Source organism: Phalacrocorax aristotelis, chromosome 4 (assembly GCF_949628215.1).
Source record: "Phalacrocorax aristotelis chromosome 4, bGulAri2.1, whole genome shotgun sequence".
Classification (NCBI taxonomy): Eukaryota; Metazoa; Chordata; class Aves; order Suliformes; family Phalacrocoracidae; genus Phalacrocorax; species Phalacrocorax aristotelis.
The window spans coordinates 49,228,685-49,247,297 of NC_134279.1; the positions used below are offsets into that span (position 1 = coordinate 49,228,685).

General features: G+C 36.5%; 1 protein-coding gene across 5 annotated transcripts in view; it reads right to left on the minus strand.

Moving 5' to 3' along the window:
- FAT1 (FAT atypical cadherin 1) overlaps window positions 1-18,613 on the minus strand; it is a 112,324-nt gene that overhangs the window by 60,182 nt on the left and 33,529 nt on the right. For all 5 annotated transcript variants that reach the window (XM_075091332.1, XM_075091333.1, XM_075091331.1 and 2 more), the window contains exon 3: window positions 12,670-12,984. In XM_075091332.1, coding sequence (XP_074947433.1) covers window positions 12,670-12,984 — 315 coding nt within the window. The remainder of the gene's footprint in view (window positions 1-12,669; window positions 12,985-18,613) is intronic.

Sequence of the window (18,613 nt, forward strand, 5' to 3'; positions counted from 1 at the left end):
CCCAGCTGAATAAATGTCCTGCCCTTTGAATGGTACTCCACGAAAAGTAAAGTAATAATTGAGATCTGTCCTACGCAAGTTAGGATTGCATCAAATAAAGGATAACTAGCCTAGTCCATAGGGGTGTGCTTGTGTCAGCACATTAGACATTTATTGAAGAACAGTAATATCAATGTTTATGAGTTTGTTACTTGTTGCCAAGACAGACTATAAGCTTTACATATGGGTCAAAAAGCAAGTTACTTAATCCTATGGCAGTAGGATGATGCCAGTCACCATGTTAATCAGCAACCAGGCAATTTAATTACTCAATCCTACTACTACAAAGGTAAGAGCAAGGTGCACATCTGAAGTTAAGAGTCACTTCCCTGAACTATTTTAACAGCATCCAGATACAAAGACCTGGAATTTGCTGATCAGAATAGTCATTTACCATTTTAGTGATTGCAAGCAGGGAGCAAAGACAAGCAACCCACCAAAGATTAATAACGTATGGTGTAAGCCAGAAAAAACACTTTACGTATACAACTATGTCATCCAATCCAATAAACATTGTAGAGTTTCAATTTCAACTAGATTTCAAATGAAGTATAAAATCTGTGTTTAGTGATCGTGTAATTATAGAAAACTGCTCAAATGTATCCTACAAAAGGAAACCATATAGTTTTGTGTACTCTAATTAGTCACAGAGTACATTATTTTCAGTCTGGATATACTAAGTGGTGTACTGCTTCTGCAGTAATTCTTTCACTAGTAAAACTATTTGGGGAATAAAGAAAAGGAATATATAAATAATCACACACACACACCCCCCCCAAATAGCTATACTAGAAAAATAAACCTAAGTCTAAGATCCTGGATTCTGAGTACTTGAAAGCATTTAGAATGTGTCCAGCTTCATTGTCAAACATACTCTTTTGGTAGTTTGGTTCTCTCGTCTATGAGAAGATAAAAAACAGAACAGTTAAGTCATAAGCAGTATAAGATGAAATCACAAAAAAATTGGTACTTAATAAATAATAAAAAATAGCTAAAATAATTCTGAATGGAAAATAAAACAACAAAACCCAAGTATAATTACTAAAAAGAAACTAGCAAGTGATGGTTCCTGCAGAATGAACTCTGGTCTTACTATCAAGAGAACACTATAAATTTTTGTTATCTCGTTGCTTACCTTGCAAAAATACCCTTGCCTTCAGGACCACCTGGTATACTACGGACACACCAATTCAAAGCTCAAATGCCTTCAGTAATTAACTCTTTAAGTAACCTGATCTTCACGACACTCCTTTATTATCTCATTTTCAGACATATTGTCTTCAATAATTAAGTATAGCATTATTGCCATAAAATCTCACATTATCTTGAAAGATCTTTTCCGACCTGATGTAACCTTACTGCATTTATAGCACTTAAAGATAAAAAACCCACACTCCTTTCCAAACTTGGCTTTTTTTATTTCCTCTGAAGAAAGAAGATGCATTTTTCAGCTTAATGTAGCCAGGCCTCCGTTGTTACTATGTTTTAGAAAATTCATGATCAGCTGAGAGAAGTATTTAAGACTGATTATTAAAGGATTGAGGTGAGTTTCGAGGTCACTTCCTCTGCCACAGAAGTTTTACGATTTCACAATTAATCTCCTATAAAACTGTTGCAACTCACACATGGATTAAGGAAGATTGACAAATTCACAAAGAAAGAATGTATATATAGTCTCTGGAATTTACTCTGCTGGTAATGCTATTTATTTATAATTTATAAATATTGCTCTGAAATGCAAAGTAGTTAAACAAAATTTAATTGTGACGTTTTTTGCATTAACTGAAGGTATTCATCAACAAGCAGATTTGTAACTACAAATAGCAACAACCATAAAGTCAAGGTCTGCACTGCAGCTACACCTCCATACACAAACAACCTAAACATTAAAACAGAGATTTAAAAAGTTATTACAGTGAGTTAAGAATAAATTATTTCAAAGAGAAATATCAGAGCAGGTTGCCATGTTGGCGGTTGTCTTGAGGTCAAAATTGCTTTTATGCGATTCAACACTTTTTACTAAGACTGTTCTTTAGTCACAAAACAGTGTTTTGGTTGCAATTACAGTATATAACTAATTCGTTGAGAATGACTGTAAGTAACACCAGAAATTATTAAGCTCTTTTTGGTATTTAATAAAATTCTACAAACAGGAAAATGTGTTATGGGGGAAGAATAGAAAGTTTAGTACTACTTGATTTTTTTTCTTTCAAAGTATGAGAAAAGCTGTTTAAAACTTTTTGATAAGTGACAGTGGTAGGTTCTGAGTGAAGTAATAAACAAAAGCATCTCGTTAAAGTTTCTTAGTATTTAGCATATTCTAATTAGGAAGTATCTTCTGGGAAAACAGTTTCCAAATAACCCTACAGGATGCCAGAAAACTCTACAGAAAGTACTAGTTTTAAGTGTGATCTCTCTTACTGTAACAACCTTGGAAACAAAACTGTAAAGGGAAGGTTTTGATATCAGTTATCTTAGCACATCTAAGACCTCATCTGCACAAAGACAAATGAGACCACCCACTGGACCTAAACATGTACAGGTCATAAAATAACGCTGGCACAAAAAAGAATTCTTTCATAGTCAGATGTAGCTCATAATTCCGTTACAACACCATACTAGTAATTGATGACAGCAAACGAACCAAGACAAAACAGAGGGGTAAGTGGCTACACAAAATACAGCTTAGTATCAAAAACCTTCATTTTAGTCTAGATAGAATTATTAATTCATGAAAGATAAACTCATCTGAGAAAGTCATAATGTTTTATTTAACTAACATTACATTTTAAAATATAAAAACGTGAAAAAATAATATTTAACTAATTTGTAGAGAACAGATATGAAACTAGCTAAATGACTGTCATGGACAAAATCCATTCCCTCCAAATTTTGAAGATATGGTTTATGGAGGGGGAAGATTCACCTTCCAAATGCTCATCACTGGATTTTTTTTTCATGTGCATGAGCCTAAATGGTTTATTTATTTCAGTATTTGTTTTTTATTAATTCAAACCATGAGGATTTCCTTAAGAAAGCTCATCAGTTGTAAGAGATGGTTGGTCTTGCTTTGCCAACTTCAGAATTGGCCATCTAATTTGAAAATACAGTGTTCTAAGTTTGAAAATGTAGACAAGTTCAAGAATGTGTCTCCTTCAAAAGCCAAACAGAATTATATTTCTATTGTTGAAGTTCAGAAGGCTTTTGAAAGACTTGAAAAAGATGAATTAAAAATGTGATTTGGCAGAGGTTTTTTCAACATTTATCACAGCACTGACACTGGATGTAAAATTTTTTATCTTGAAGGAACTGACACAGGAACTGAGAGTAGCATGCCAGAAAGAACATCTTATGATCTAACACAATGAATAAAAATAATTCTTTTTTTTTTTCTTAATTAAAGAAGAATTGCCTTATTCCAGTGTTCTGTGTATATGGATAAACAAGGTACAGATTAGCACCTTGAGATATTTCAGGGTTCTGGGCAGCCTTAAGCCTACAAATAACCTTCTTGGAATTTTCATTGGCTGCTCATTTAAATCTTTCATATGAAAGGAAAGTTGAGGCAACAGTAGAACAACTCTGTTAGATACAATTGTTGTTACTATCTTCTCTCCTTTGATGTTAAGAATGGTTTATGGAGGACATATGTATTTACAAAAGTACAGAGAAAGATGTTAAAATGACACTAAGAATATCTGAGGGCCCCTAACTTGCTACACATCTAAGCCCTAAAACACTCATTTCTAAGTGAGAATTTGGAGATTTATACAATGCTCCTGCCTTCTCCCTCACCCCCCCCCCCTTTTGTTTTAATTGCATGTTATTTCCTACATTTACAAGACAGACTACTACTAGAACAAGTCTGGAATGCACTGCAGTCTTTTATCTACTGATCTAAAGGAACTGCTTTTGTAACTGAACCATATGTAAAGACCTCCATGCAACGCTCATGACAGAGATGATCACATAAACTGCTGCCAAAGGTCTTGTCTCAGCTCTCAGAAGAATTTTATAGCTCACTCCTAGTTAGCCTTTGACTGTGACTCCACTGAATTTTTCAGATAGAAAAATTATATTACTTTATGGAGAACTATATTTTTTCTGGGATTCATCTGTTATTTTCATCACTCAAAGATCAAGCTAGACTTGAATCAGGGCACTAATTCTGAGTAACCTCTTAACAGGAAATTAATCAATTCTAATGTTACAGTGTTGTTATATACACAAACTCCATTAATTATACTACTCAGAGAGCCTATCAAGGAAATATCTTTGAAAGCCATTATACTACATGAAGGTAGTACTATGCAAGTGGCTCATAATATTATCTGATCACCGTCTTTTCCCAGACTACAATTATAATTTTGCACGTTATATATACCAGCTCAAAAGAACATACAATATAGAGGGAGTCTATCACCATTTCTGCATCAGAATATAGGAAAATTTTAACAAAACCTCTCTTTCTCTTAGACTCCTGCTTTACTACATAGATCATGCAGAGCATGACCTGAAGTTTTTATGTAGTTCCAGGGACAGAAAAAGAAGGGAAAGACTGCTATGCTTCCCATATATTTCACCAGCTCCTACCATTTCTTTTTCCAAAGAGATGTAACAGAATAAATAAATTAAAAAAGTACCCCAACACCACTACCTGAAAGTCAGAAGTTATCTCTACAGAAATCCTTGCAAATAGTTTTTAAAATTGAAAATTTGCTATACTCTAGGCAGCTATCTTTTGAAGTACTAAATGCCTAAGTATGGTACAGTGAGTGGATGTGAAGATGTTATTAGAAATTTCACAGACATGAACTTGTTTTCCAAGTTCCAAAAAAGACCAGGTCGAAAACCATTAGTCTAATAGCACTTCAAGTGCTTAAAACAATATTTAAAAAGGCAAATAAAAGCAGCTTTTTGCAGAATTAAACTCTTTCCAAATGTATGTCTATACAAACTTTTGTCTACTCATGTAATCCTCTCTGGTTGCAGGAGTTTAACAAATATTTGAGTTAATTCTGGTCATGTTTTCGGTAAAGGTAAAGAAAAAAAAATAATCTGTTCTAGAGACAGTGTAATCAAATCCTTTATTTTTTCTGCATGTGACAGGTAAACAGCTGGGCACATGAAGGCTGCTACATACACTCTGGTCTGCGTGACAAGAATGAACAATAATTGAGCCTGGCACTGTTTGCCAGCTACAGAAGTAACAAGAACAATTTCAGTGTTTGGGTCTTTATTTAACTTTAAATCACATTAGCGTGCAATGTAGTAATACCGGTTTTATTCAAGTTCTAAAATATTAGGTCAACTGGGATTAAAACCCACAAGTAGTTAAACAACAAAGATTTCCTTTGTTAAAATGAAGCCAATACTACTGTGTGGTCACTGGCCTTTCATTTCCTCACTAAGTAATTCTCCAGTGTTATCGGAAATCCATGGAAGTTGTTCGCAGCTGTACCCATTTCCTATTTCACTTCACTCAGTCTCCAAATCAGACACACACAGAGAGATACTGCATTAAAGGTTACAAACCGTGTAAAATTATAAAATTGTGTAAGGTAGACGATTCACTCATGAGCTATTAGCATTTTATAACTTCACAAAGCTCTGATGATTACTAGAGACTAACAAACAGTGAGAACCACAGACTCGGTATTACCAAAATTTTTATCATGCTGTTTGATTGAACAAACTTTTTTACATTAAAACAGCATTCTATTTTGGGATTGCATATATAAACATGTCTTTAAATCAGCACTTAATCTGAAGGTTGATGTTAACTTTGTAATGCATGTTTTGAAGCGTGGCATGATTTATGAAACAAACTGCCACAATCCTAAATTGCCACAGTAAGTACATTGTAAGAACTTTCAAAAACTTGAGATAGGAAGAAAGAGCATAGAAAAAAAGAAAATAAGAGCAGAAGTAATGTCAAATAACATTAAATCCTAGACAAACACTTATCTTCAGTTAGTCACTCAAACAAGGAAATTGCAGAGTCAAGACTGCCATATCATCCTAACTTGACTTGCCTTGCTTGTCTGCATTAAGATGCGCAGACCCAGGCCTCATTGGGAGCACAGGACACAGTATGCTCTGAAATGTGTAACTACTCAATGCTTCTGCTGGAATTCCCTATGTAAGAAAGGCCTTATCTAAATGGCCTAACTCCTACACCACAGGATTACTAATTTCCTCAAAGGAATGTCTGTGGCATTCTCATGATAATACTGAAGTGCTTCATAAATATGGATGAATATATCTTCACAACAATCCCAAGCAATTAGGTTGTGCAATTATCCTATTTTATACCTGCAAAACTTAAGTATGGGGAAATTAACACTCAAAATTAATTTTGTCATTCTCCTGTCCAGGTTATGAATCCGAGTCTAGTTTTCAGAGGTATACATCATTTTCATATCAAGTTGCATTAAAGGCATAGAAAGCTATATTTTAGCAGTCAGGATTTCTGCAAATATGACTCAAACTTGTTATATGGAGCAACATCAAGTAACTCCCTGCCTCATTTGCTATTATCGTTTTGAATTTCTGAAGTATGACATGGCTTCTGGAGAAAATGTTATTTGCAACCCAACCCTGACTCTTTCCCCAAGCCAAATCTAGTTGGTACAACAAATGTAACAGAAATCCCAAGGGAGTGGAAATAAGCATACCAATTCAGCAAAAAGATCAGAAATTATTTCTGGCCCGAATACATGGGCAAGGTAATGCAAAAAGCGTCTTCCCTCACCTTGTATGGATACCTGGTTAGGATTCCAGTTTCTTGCTAGCAATACCAAGGAGAACTGGAACTCCTTTCACTATGCAAATGCCGTTTTTGCCACTCTAATGCGTATACTGCCACTTCCAAGGAAGTAGTATAAGCTTTCGGGCACCTTAACTCATCAGTCCTTGACATATTAATTCTAAAAAGCCTGTATCGTTTAGTAGCAGCCATATTTGAAAATCGTGGCATGGTAAAACTATTCCATCCATATGGAAACAGATGCAGAGCCTAGGGGAATTCAGTGAGCTCTTTTGTTTAGAAAGTCCAGTCTAATGGCTCTAGTTCTGCAGCAATTAAGGATGGTTTCCTTAGCTCTTAAATCTCCATGTTTTACATATAACTTGTTGAGCCATTACTGTTGGTCCGTTAAAGCTGAATACCTTTCTTCTAATTTCACATCAAGGTCACAATCCTTCAATTTAAAGAATAAAAATAGAAGAAAACTACAAAACACAGGAAGCAATGATATAAAAATAATTTTGTGCTAGCCCACTACAATTTCACTCTGGCGAACTCTAAGTATACATCTTAAATTGGGGAGCTCATTTCTATTCTACCCTTACAGCTCTTACCAGGTACAACAAAAAGCTTGTATTTAATGCATGTCCCACTCTCCTGTCTCAGACAGGAAGAAATGACATGTTTTGATTGAATGCTCTTCATAAAATGAATAGAGTAACTTGAATTGGCACTAACAGATCAATTTCTAAATGGTTAATCCAATACATATTAGAAATTATTTAATCGTAATTCACAAACAGCCCATAAATGTACACTTATATACAATGGTATTACCAGCTATTTTTAGTAGATGCCATACTAAGTACCTGTTCCACCTTCTCTAAGAATTACTGCAATCCTGCTATCAACTGTCAATGCTTCCAACACTCCTCCTCAAAAGCAGTAAGGCAAATTAAGATCTTACAACATGAAAGAATCAAAGACAGAAAAATATGTATTTGTCCACTCAGTATGATTGTGTAAAAATACTGAATATTCAGTAATGTAGTTCAAACAATATAATATTCAGTTGTGTTTTGTAAATAAAACCATTGAGTTTACATCAGTGAGATGTAAAACTTTTCATTCCTGCAACTAGATTGGAATTGTATCACTGACTTTTAAGTGAAACAGCTCATTACTCATTCCTCAGAGCATCCACTTTTGTACATTCATTGCTGTCTCAGACAAAATGCATCCAAATATATCCAGTGAAATACGAAAACTATCAGCTAAGAGTATTTTGATAATTAAGTTTCAAAGTCTTTGACCTTGTTACAAGGTAATTACAAAATGTAAAAATAAAAAAAAACCCAACAACTCAAAAGCAAATAAACCACACCCACAATAAACAGAAAAATTACTAAATGACTTTCTGTTACACATATCAGAAAAAATATTGCACATGGTGAGCTCCAAAGCACAAAACCCAGAACTTGTTTACTCTTCTATAATCCTTTGCTTTACACGAGTGTTGCTAAAAGCGCAAACCTTTTCTGATCCTCAGTGCAATAGCTCTAGGGTTAAGTGGGGAGATTAACCATAGAGTCCCAAGACGTGTGTTCTGAACAGCTATCAAATTCTGCCATCTAAACATATTAAAATGCCTTGGAACTCTACCATTTTTGTCAATTGCTTCTGTATTTAATTACAACCTATTTTGCAAGAAGTTAAGCAGATATAAATTAGTTACCATAACTTACATATTTATCTACAGTTGTGTTCAGGTTGAGCATGAAAGTTGTGGAATTAGTCTTTGCTGTGGTTTTTTTTTTCCTGCAAATAATATTATGATAACTATTTTTATTCCACCTGGCCAGCTCACATGTACAGCAGCTTTTTTCATTACATGGAAACTCCAAAACTAAAGAAAAGGATATTGCACTTGCTTTAATGAAAGGCCAGGTATATCTGAAAAGTTACGAGATGTCCTGTGATGTACAATGTTATATATCCTGCTCCAAAAAGTGAAACAGCAGTTCTGCAGGTAAAGAAATATTTAGCAATGTTTCTTTAACTAAGTTATTTTATAATTACTTAAAATACAAAAGATGTTTTTAAGTGCCAATGAAGATTTACTGAAGGGGACGCTCAGAAACCGATCATTGTAAGCAGCACACAGATACTACTGCAGCTAGTAGCATTTCTGAGGAACAGATCAGCCAATCAATAGTTCTTGTCCTGAAAAGAGATCTCTTCTTTCTTTGAAAGATGAGCTATATCCTGCATAGGTCCATGTCAGTCAGCTTCGCCATCTAAAAATTCAGCATTACTGCACAAAGACAGAGACATCTTAGTGTGGAGCCTGTACAACTCTAGAAATTAATTACAAAGAACAGAAAGCAGTATTTTACTTGACATAGGTTACATATAGGTTATTGCTATTTATAATCTGTATTACTGTTATGTGTGGGAGTTCCAGCTGTGGACCACAATATCATAGTGTTAAATTCTATAAAGAGACAGAAAAAGATGGATCCCTGACCTGGAGAGGAGACAATAACATAGTATCAGATGAAACGTATTTTTAGCACTCACCACATAATTTAAGAAACCCAACACTAGCCTTTCCTTGACTCAGACTGAATGCCATTACAGTCCTCGATTTGCCTTTGGGGTTGCACAGTGGCCTGAAGTAAGTGTCACACACGCTTAACTCTCTTACTCTGTCACTTTCACTGTTATACTGGGATACAGTTGAAGACTTGATTCATACTCCAGCCCTATCTCCCCTTTAGCTAGAAGACAAACCTGGGGCCCTGTGAAGGTTTCTGTTTCTTTGACGAATACCTTACAGTGCAATAGCCTCACAGGGTCCAACAAGGGTAACATACCTGCATAAGCGAAGACAAGGTTTGATCTCACTAATTCTAGTCAAATGAACTCTTCAGCTGAGACCTATGTTAATTAATTTAGGAAAATAAAATACACTGTGCTATAACTACAACAATAACTGGTGTCTTTTAAAGTCGTTTTTCAATTCCTTAACATCCCAATCCTAGTGAAAGCGCTTTCACCCCAAATAAGATCTATTCAGGTTAAATATATTTGATTTCTAATAGACTGGCAAGAGACTTGGGAAGTTACGTTCCTGATAACCTCCGTCAAAACTCGTCTTACCACTATGTTAGTGCCTACTGTAGACTGACACTTTCAAACTGAACATGTACAGGAAAAACAAGACAGCCCATTAGATCACATGAAATCCAGTGTCCTATATATTAGGAAGACAATATACATGAGTTAGCTATTTAATATTGAACTTACGTGAGTGCACTCTAGGAACACAACAGAAACCAGCCAAAGAGGTTTCCCTTCACTTTTCCTCTGCCCATCTCTTCTCTTCCTCTCCTCTCTATGTTTACTATATCTAGGCATTACAATTTTAACAGTAATAGACAATGAGTTTACCTATAATTTTAACTATATTAAAAAAAATTTCTCCTGCTGAACGTAAATCAGAGGGAGATGATTTTCTTTTCAGTGCTTGTATTCTGAAATATAATTTTAAAATTATTTCCATTTAGTGGTTTTTGTCTTTTTTTTTTTCCCTCCTTTAACACAGAGCTGAGAAAGATTCAGAACTGCACTGCTTGCTTCTACAATATGCATGCTACAATAAAGGCAGGTAAGAAACTCTCTTGACAGAAAATCTTTATTAGCTTTCTATTAAGTGTTCCTTCTCACTTCACCATGTACTGTGTTGAGCCCCCTCAAGCTCCCTTTCTAACATAAATGAGATCGGCACTAAGCTACTGATGTGGAAAACTGAAAACTCTGTCTGAAGACAAGTCACAGTCTCCTGCTGCCCTAATTTTTCTATCCATTAAATAGGAATAAAGATGTTTCTTCATCTCAAAACTTAGGTAAGGGAGGCATGCAAGTGTCTTTTTTAAAAACAAAGTTTGGAAAATGCTACATAATTATACAGAAGGCAGAGAGGAGTAGGAAAGGACCAGAAGAAAGAGGACGAGAAAATGCACTACAGAAAAAAATAAGGAAACAGTAACCAAAAATAGTTGGCCAATTATACAGTAAAGAGTAAATGAATGTAGGTAGAGCTTATGTTCACTTGCAATTTGAGTACTGCAGTCATGCAGTTCTTTCCACCCAACTCACACGCAATTTTTCTCCCAGTTTTATCAGTATTACTGATGGAGATGACAAGAAGTATTGAAGTAGCAAGCAAATAGTACTTTTCAAAAACAGAAAGGGCGAGGAAGTAGATGAGCAGAAAAATTTTCCTTGTGCATCGTGTGTAAGCAGAGAAACACAAACAGAAGTAAAGCATGCACACAGAGTTCCTGCATTCTCTTTTGAAGACTTTGTGGTTGAATTTTTCTTGTTTTACTTCTTAGGCTGCCTTCGTTCTAAAACCAAAGCTTCTGTAAATATGGTATTTAGATACAGGCTTTAACTATGCTAAAGCTCTTCTGTTGCTATAGCTATTTCATATGTCCCTCTTGGCAATGTCTTCACGAGCAGATGCAGCACATGCCAACAAAGAAGTTATTGTCAGAAATAACCCAAACAACATACCTGTGTTTGCACTCAGAGCTCTGCTGACACAGCAATTACAGCTGATACAGCAGGCAAGTCTTTCATACCCTGAGCTGAAACAACTATGAAACAGAATGAAGGCCATAATGTCAACCCAGCTTTCAAAACATTTTTCACACAATTTTTGGTCTTTTAAATCCCCTGAAATACCCTCCATGCACGAGCAAGAGCTAAATGAATATGGCTTGTATTACTCCCTTCCACTTACTAGGTTCGTTACAGATTAAGGCCACTTTCTACATTTCTACAGCACCTCTAGTCTAAAAATCTGTGGATTCTGAGAAGAAATTTCTGGCTGAGTGAATCAGAAGCATCTCTTGTAATCTGTACTGTGAAACCGTACCCAAATGCAACATATGAAAAGTTAAGCTGCACCCAACCCAACAAAACATTATTGAATTAAAACCAAACCCTTCTTTAGCATGAGGAAAGATCTGTGCAAAAACCATGCAGTATATGTACTATTTTCTCTACATTCATTCAGGAGCAAGGGATGGTAGAGGCAACCTTTACATTGTTTTCAAAATTGCTGTGTAGCTTCAGTTAAGATGGATTTTTTTTTTCCTGCCTCTCTGCCCTACACACATTTCAGTATTTGTACTTCAGTTACTAAGAGGTCACTTGTTTCTTGTATTTGTGCTTTCCTGTTAAAACCTCAGCATGTTTTTTCTGAAGCTTTCCAACCAACCACTGAACTCAGACTCTTTCTCTTCATTAGGTAACCACCACCCCTGCAAATTATCTTCCAGGTAGATTTTGTATCTCTTACAACAGCAACAGTTACTGACAAAGACTGTCCCTTCTGACTGTGGGACAAGTGAGTTTGCAGTTAGTAAGTGGCTTGCATTGCTTAGACTAACACTACCCAGAAAGAAAAAAACAAAAAGCCTGACAATAAACCTACACATGAAAATTGGAAGACAGACTGCTGTAAACAGTTTGGATGAAACTAAGCTGAAATATGCGTTCCAGAAGTATATTTACTGCACTGCAAACACAAAAAAGCACGTGGGCGTTGACCAGCCTAGAGTAAACCTTCCCAAAACACGCATGATGGTTCCAAGTACTTGACATCCACAACTGCTTCACTCTCAAATCCACTTCTACCTGTTTGTGTAACTTACTAATATTGACGCAGTCCAAGATACCAGGTTAACTCTAACTGTTGTGAAAGCATGGTTACAATGTTTAACCAAAGATCTTGATTTTGCCTGGTTTATGTATTTATGCAAATACATCGATTCGTTCATATGTAAAATAAAACACTGTACTGTACTTACCAGTTTTGGGGTTTATTGAAAAGAATCCCTGTGGATTGCCACTTGTAATCTTGTAGGTTAATTTTTCACTTGAGCTAGAATCTGGATCAAATGCCTCAATCTGAATCACGGATACATCTTTAGGTGAGTTTTCCATGACCTCTGGGTAATAAACTGGTTCTGTGGTCTGAGGAGCATTATCATTAACATCCCCAACTTCTATGTAGATTTCAATGAAAGATGATAAAGGCACAATGCCTTGGTCTGTTGCATAAACAGTTAACCAGTAATGTGAAGTAGTCTCACGATCCAGGCGATCTGCAGTCTCAATAATACCTGTTTAACAGGAAGAAATATACACAGAAAATGTTCAATAAATAGCAGAAGTGTGTAAAAACTGAGTAAGCAACAAGCTTAATAAATGAATAAATGAAAATTAATACAAGTTCAAAAGAACTGACACTGATTCTACAAGCTGTGTTAATATACACAAACATATTGAGTCTAACCTGAAGCCACAATAAAATTACTACAACAGTTTTCACAAATTATGCATTACGGATATTAAAACAATATATTACTTAACTTCCTTTCCAACATCCTTTGAGATTTATCAGATCAATTAGCACCATTCATAATAGCTATTTTGCCTAAAAGATTAAATATAATGAGCAATTCAGTCTTTTGAGATTTGAATGACCCTTTTTACTCATCACGGATTACAGCAAATTTTATACCATATTAAACTATCTGATTTAGATGCCAAACTCTTGAACTGTTTACCATTATTCATATTAATGAGCAGCTACTTAGATGTGAAACATTCTTAACTATGTGCCCAAATGAATTATTTAACTGAACTTTCTTAATGTACTTATTTGGGTTCACACAGAAATTTCACAGAAAAGAAAACAAAAGTTATACCTGAAGCTAACCTCTGAAGCATTAGGACCAACCAATGGCTGCCATTACTCTTGCTATGAAAGCAGCACTTAGCTCAACCTTATGCACATAAAGCAAATTACCATTTAAGAACTGCTACACAACTCACAAACTTGATAAAAATCTGCCTGCTGAGTCTACAGGAGTTTGTCTAAGCCAGAACTAAAACAAGAACGAGGGACTCAAATTTTTACTCACCGCAAAGGAAATACAGATCTATTTTTATAAACAGCTTACTCTACAGGTACAGCCATAACATGCACGTGTCAAAAGGGTACATGACGAGGTGTATATAACCTATTTGATGGGGATGAATACCAAACAGATTCACAGAGCCATGGCAAAATTAAATTTTGCATGTTCCTTTTCCTGACCCAGTCACTCTTACAGGTAGCCCAATTTGAGATATTTTCTAAATAGAACTTAAACTGAACCTGGTATGTGTCAGGGTGAGGGACAGGGCAAGCCCTTGCAACCATTTCTGTGGAAATCTTGAATGACACTGTCATGGCTCTTTTTGTTTGCTATACTGGGACACACCAGGCCTAATCAGGACTGGAGCTGAGAGGAATCAAACCATCACCATAGCTTCTGGACTCTGGATATAGCCACATACGTGACTATGTGTGATGAGGCCCTTGTCCTTTACACATAACATATATTTTACCATCAGTAAAATAAGACCTCAATAAAATTATGCCACTGTGCTTTTAAGAGAGTTCTACAGGAAAGGAATTAACTCTAAGTATCATTTCCTTCACACACCCCAGGCACTTTTTTTTAATGTGTTATACTGGCTGAGCAAAATGAGAAAAATATTGAGGAATTACTCATTTATTCATTGCTTTCTTTGCCTTGTGGGAAGCTGCATAAAGGTCTGATGCTGATCATTTGAAATTTTTAAGATGTCAATAAGATAACTTCAGAAGGGCTGGAGGGGACAGCATCTAATGCTTAGACCTGCAAAATGTCCATATATAGCATTTCAAGCAACACAGTATTTCAGAACTACCACCAGATGTCAGTGTGGAAATCACTTCTGTATCGCGTCAAAGGCTTCACAACTGGGATAAAAAGGAGGGGCACTGCAATTTGAAAATATACATGCATTACATAGAGTCTATAAAAGTTCTCCTGAAAGCAAACTGGTGGCTTTATAACTTCCTCTTGGGTTTTGTTTTGTTTTGTTTTTTTCCAGAGGAACACCATCGAGAACTAAGCCAAGGTGTTAATTTCAAGGATACTGGCGTTTTACATTTACAGTCTCTTCATCTCAGTATTTATATTTTGTTTGAAGGCAGTTTCATTATTGGAAAAAAAAATAATAATCCTATGTAGTCACTGGATTTGTGCTGTGGTTACCTGCATAGTTTCTTATTGCTAATGTACATAAATTTGCTCTTAAAATTATGGGTACACAGCCTTGAGTGCCCAGTTACCTGGATTCAGTTTTTGTAACTCTTACATTACACCTTTTGCACCTCTCTACTTCAGCCAGGAGACTTGCTTGGGAGTAAATGAATTTGTTAATTATTGTGGCCTCATTTCTAAATCTAAATGCTGGATGTGGCATGCAAGCACTTAATCTTAGGTCTGGGTAGACTCCATGTATGCCCTGGTAAACTTTTTAAAACCTTCATGTCCTACTAAACACAAGACTAGACTGTATTAATTCCCTTTTTGCAAGACTTCCAGCAATGCTGCTTTGTTGTTTGCGACCCATGCAGAACACAGTGGGCAGGCTTATGTGCTGAACTGAGGAACCATTATTATTTTACACCTGTCCTGCTTTCTTAACAGTAGCTACATCAGAAGTGGCAGATTAATTTTAAGATAGCCATGCCTGTTTTTAAAGAAACAGAAAAAGAGACTCTTGTGGAAATGGAGCTCTCCTCCTGCAATCTGCTCATCTGGCATTTACGAATTCTACCACCTTAGTTATCAAACACTACTGCAAGGAAAAAGAAGACTGAACCTATTTTGTTTTGTGGTCTATCAGTTGTTGAGTGTCTGTTCTCTTAAGTCACATACTTCACAACAGAAAAAGGGGAAAAAAGTACCACACCAAAACACCCAACAGTATTTCAAGAAGAAAATGTAAAAAGATTATAGGGATAGTAGGGACAGTAGCTAACAGTACAATACAGCAAAGATGGGCAACTTTATTTTTTGGTTCATTTTTAATTTCAAATTAGATCTGCATATATAACATGAGCCAACACTGTGCCCTTGCAGCCAAGAAGGCCAACATCATCCTGGGGTGCATTAAAAGGAGTGTGGCCAACAGGTGAAGGGAGGTTACCCTCCCCCTCTACTCTGCCCTAGTGAGACCACATTTGGAGTACTGAGTCCGGTTTTGGGCCCCCCAGTTTAAGAAGGATGTGGAACTCTTTGAGCAAGTCCAGCGGAGAGCTACCAAGATGATCAGGGGACTGGAGCGTCTCCCTTATGAGGAAAGGCTGAGAGACCTGGGTTTGTTCAGTCTGGAGAAGGAGAGACTGAGGGGGGATTTCATAAATACCTATAAATATCTAAAGGGTGGATGTCTGGACGATGGGACTAGGCTCTTTTCAATAGTGCCCAATGGCAGGACAAGGGGCGATGGGCACAAGTCAGAACACAGGAAGTTCCACCTCAATATGAGAAAAGACTTCTTTCCTGTGAGGGTGCCAGAGCAGAGGAACAGGCTGCCCAGGGAGGTTGTGGAGTCTCCTTCCCTGGAGACATTCAAAACCTGCCTGGACATGGTCCTGTGCCCCCTGCTCTAGGTGTGCCTGCTCAAGCAGGGGGGTTGGACAAGATGATCTCCAGAGGTCCCTTCCAACCCCTACCATCCTGTGATTCTGTGAATTGTTGGGTGAACATTTTTTCTTTATGTGCTGTTTGTAATTCCAAACTGCAACAGAAAGCATTTAGGAAAATTATTTTATGATCAGTCAGATATGCAAAAATGCCTACATAACTGTTAACACTAATCAACAGATTAATTCCTGAATGAACGTTTCCTAGAAGCATAAAGGGTACTTAAAGTTTTCGTATACCTCACAGTTCAAAACAGATGGAACAGACAGGTATGTATGCAAGTTGGAAAACTTAGAGACAGGCATCACACATAAGTGGATTAGTTTGATAATATTAAAAATGAAGACTCAAAATAACATTCCTCCATTATAAAAGCCATGCAACAGGGGGCAGGAAGACAGGGAGCAAAAATTTCCCTTCACCCCTCGCACATTGACCGGGGTGGAGGAGAGACTACCACACCTAGTTCTCCTTCATCACTCAAAGCTGCAGGCACAGCGAGGGAATGGATGACTAGTCTATTAATATGACTCAGCTTTCTTCCTGCTGTTTCCGCCCAGCAATCAAATGGAGTAAATACTGATCCAGTACACATGCCTGTGGGTGCAGGGAAGCTCTGACTACCAAAACCTGAACTACTTCTGGTTCTGCATCAGCACTTTTGTCACAAAACACGATCAACACTAAATGCACAGAACTACATGCAGTACTTTCCCCCCCCTTAACATCACTGAACAACCTGACCTTACATCAGTAATTACAAAACACCATCCTTTTCTCATTACTCTAGTTCAAGCTGCTCCTGCAAGTTTAACACTAAATCTTTCCTGATTTTACCTATGAGGACACTAACAGCTTCATCTTTAATTTCTATGCGACAATAATGAATACAAATGCATGTAAACTTCAGTAGTCTACTATACCTTCTGAAAAACACAAGCCCAAAGAAGAATTTTTTTCTTCCCCCCAGGTAACGATAATTCTCACATCAAATTACAGGTCTAAAAGCAGTCCTTAAAAGTATCATTGGTTGGTGTACCAACTTTCTACTTTTGCAAACATTGACTATAGCGGCTTATTTTACATATTAAAGCAGCGTAATACTGTATGTTGTCTGAAAGCCAGCACTTGCAGAGTTCATAAATTCATGGGCTTCTAGTTCTAGTGGTTCTCAAGACAGCTGAGAGAAAAATGATGGGAACTCATATATCAAAGAAAAGTAATAAAACAATCTAAGTAAGAAAGAGCTATTTTCTTTTAATCTTACAATCGGCTAGATCCAATAAGCATCAGCAAGATGTTGCTCGGCATCATCAGTTTCAACAGTGTATTTTGACTCCTAGAAAACAGTTTCACTTGTGCAGAGCACATTTCCAGAGTACAGCCTAAGTGTTTTTGTTCTATCTTCAGTGCTGTAAAAGCTCCACCTCTGCTCTAGCTCTTCTCCCATTCACAGAAAGATCTTTCATCAGCAAATTTCCCATTCACTCTCTATGCCGAGGCAATTTGGTAATTTTAGGTTTTACAAACCATTTGCTTTTTATGTAGCAAGACAAGTAGAGAAATCTTTTACAGAGCACCACTGAAGAATCTTTAGCATGTATGGTAATCCCAAAGACTTGTAAATATTATTGTTCATAAAATACAGTGAAGTGAGCATTCCAAAAACATTTTTCAGTTGGTTGGATATGCAATCCTGAAGTCTTTCAGGTGGTCAGGATAAAAAGAAATTCATATTCAGTTGCTAACCACAAGAGGGGAGTACAAAAGAGCTCTGATGAAATGTTTCTCAGTCACCTGCAAGAGGACTGTGAAATCAGAGCTGATTTTACAATATTCACATGTCTGAAATTTTAGACTAGATACTGTTCCCACTTGATGAAATAGGACTCTTCTATCAATTTCATTAAAAGACAAAAGTCCTAAGTGAATACTGTAAAATAGAATTTGGACCAAATTCAATATGGAGGAACAGGCTCATTCTTGAATACAGCAACTGAGGAAAAATCAGAATGTTAACCCGCACTCGACAAGAACCAATGTTACTTCCAATTTAAATCCCACAACCCAAGTCACTACAACCAAAGTCACCCTTAAAACAAAAATAAACATATAAATCCACCTCAAATCTGACAGTCTTACATACGCCAAATTATCTAATTAACAAATGCTCAAACTATAATACCCCCAATTCCCAGGGATGATCCTCCTTAAGTGTGCT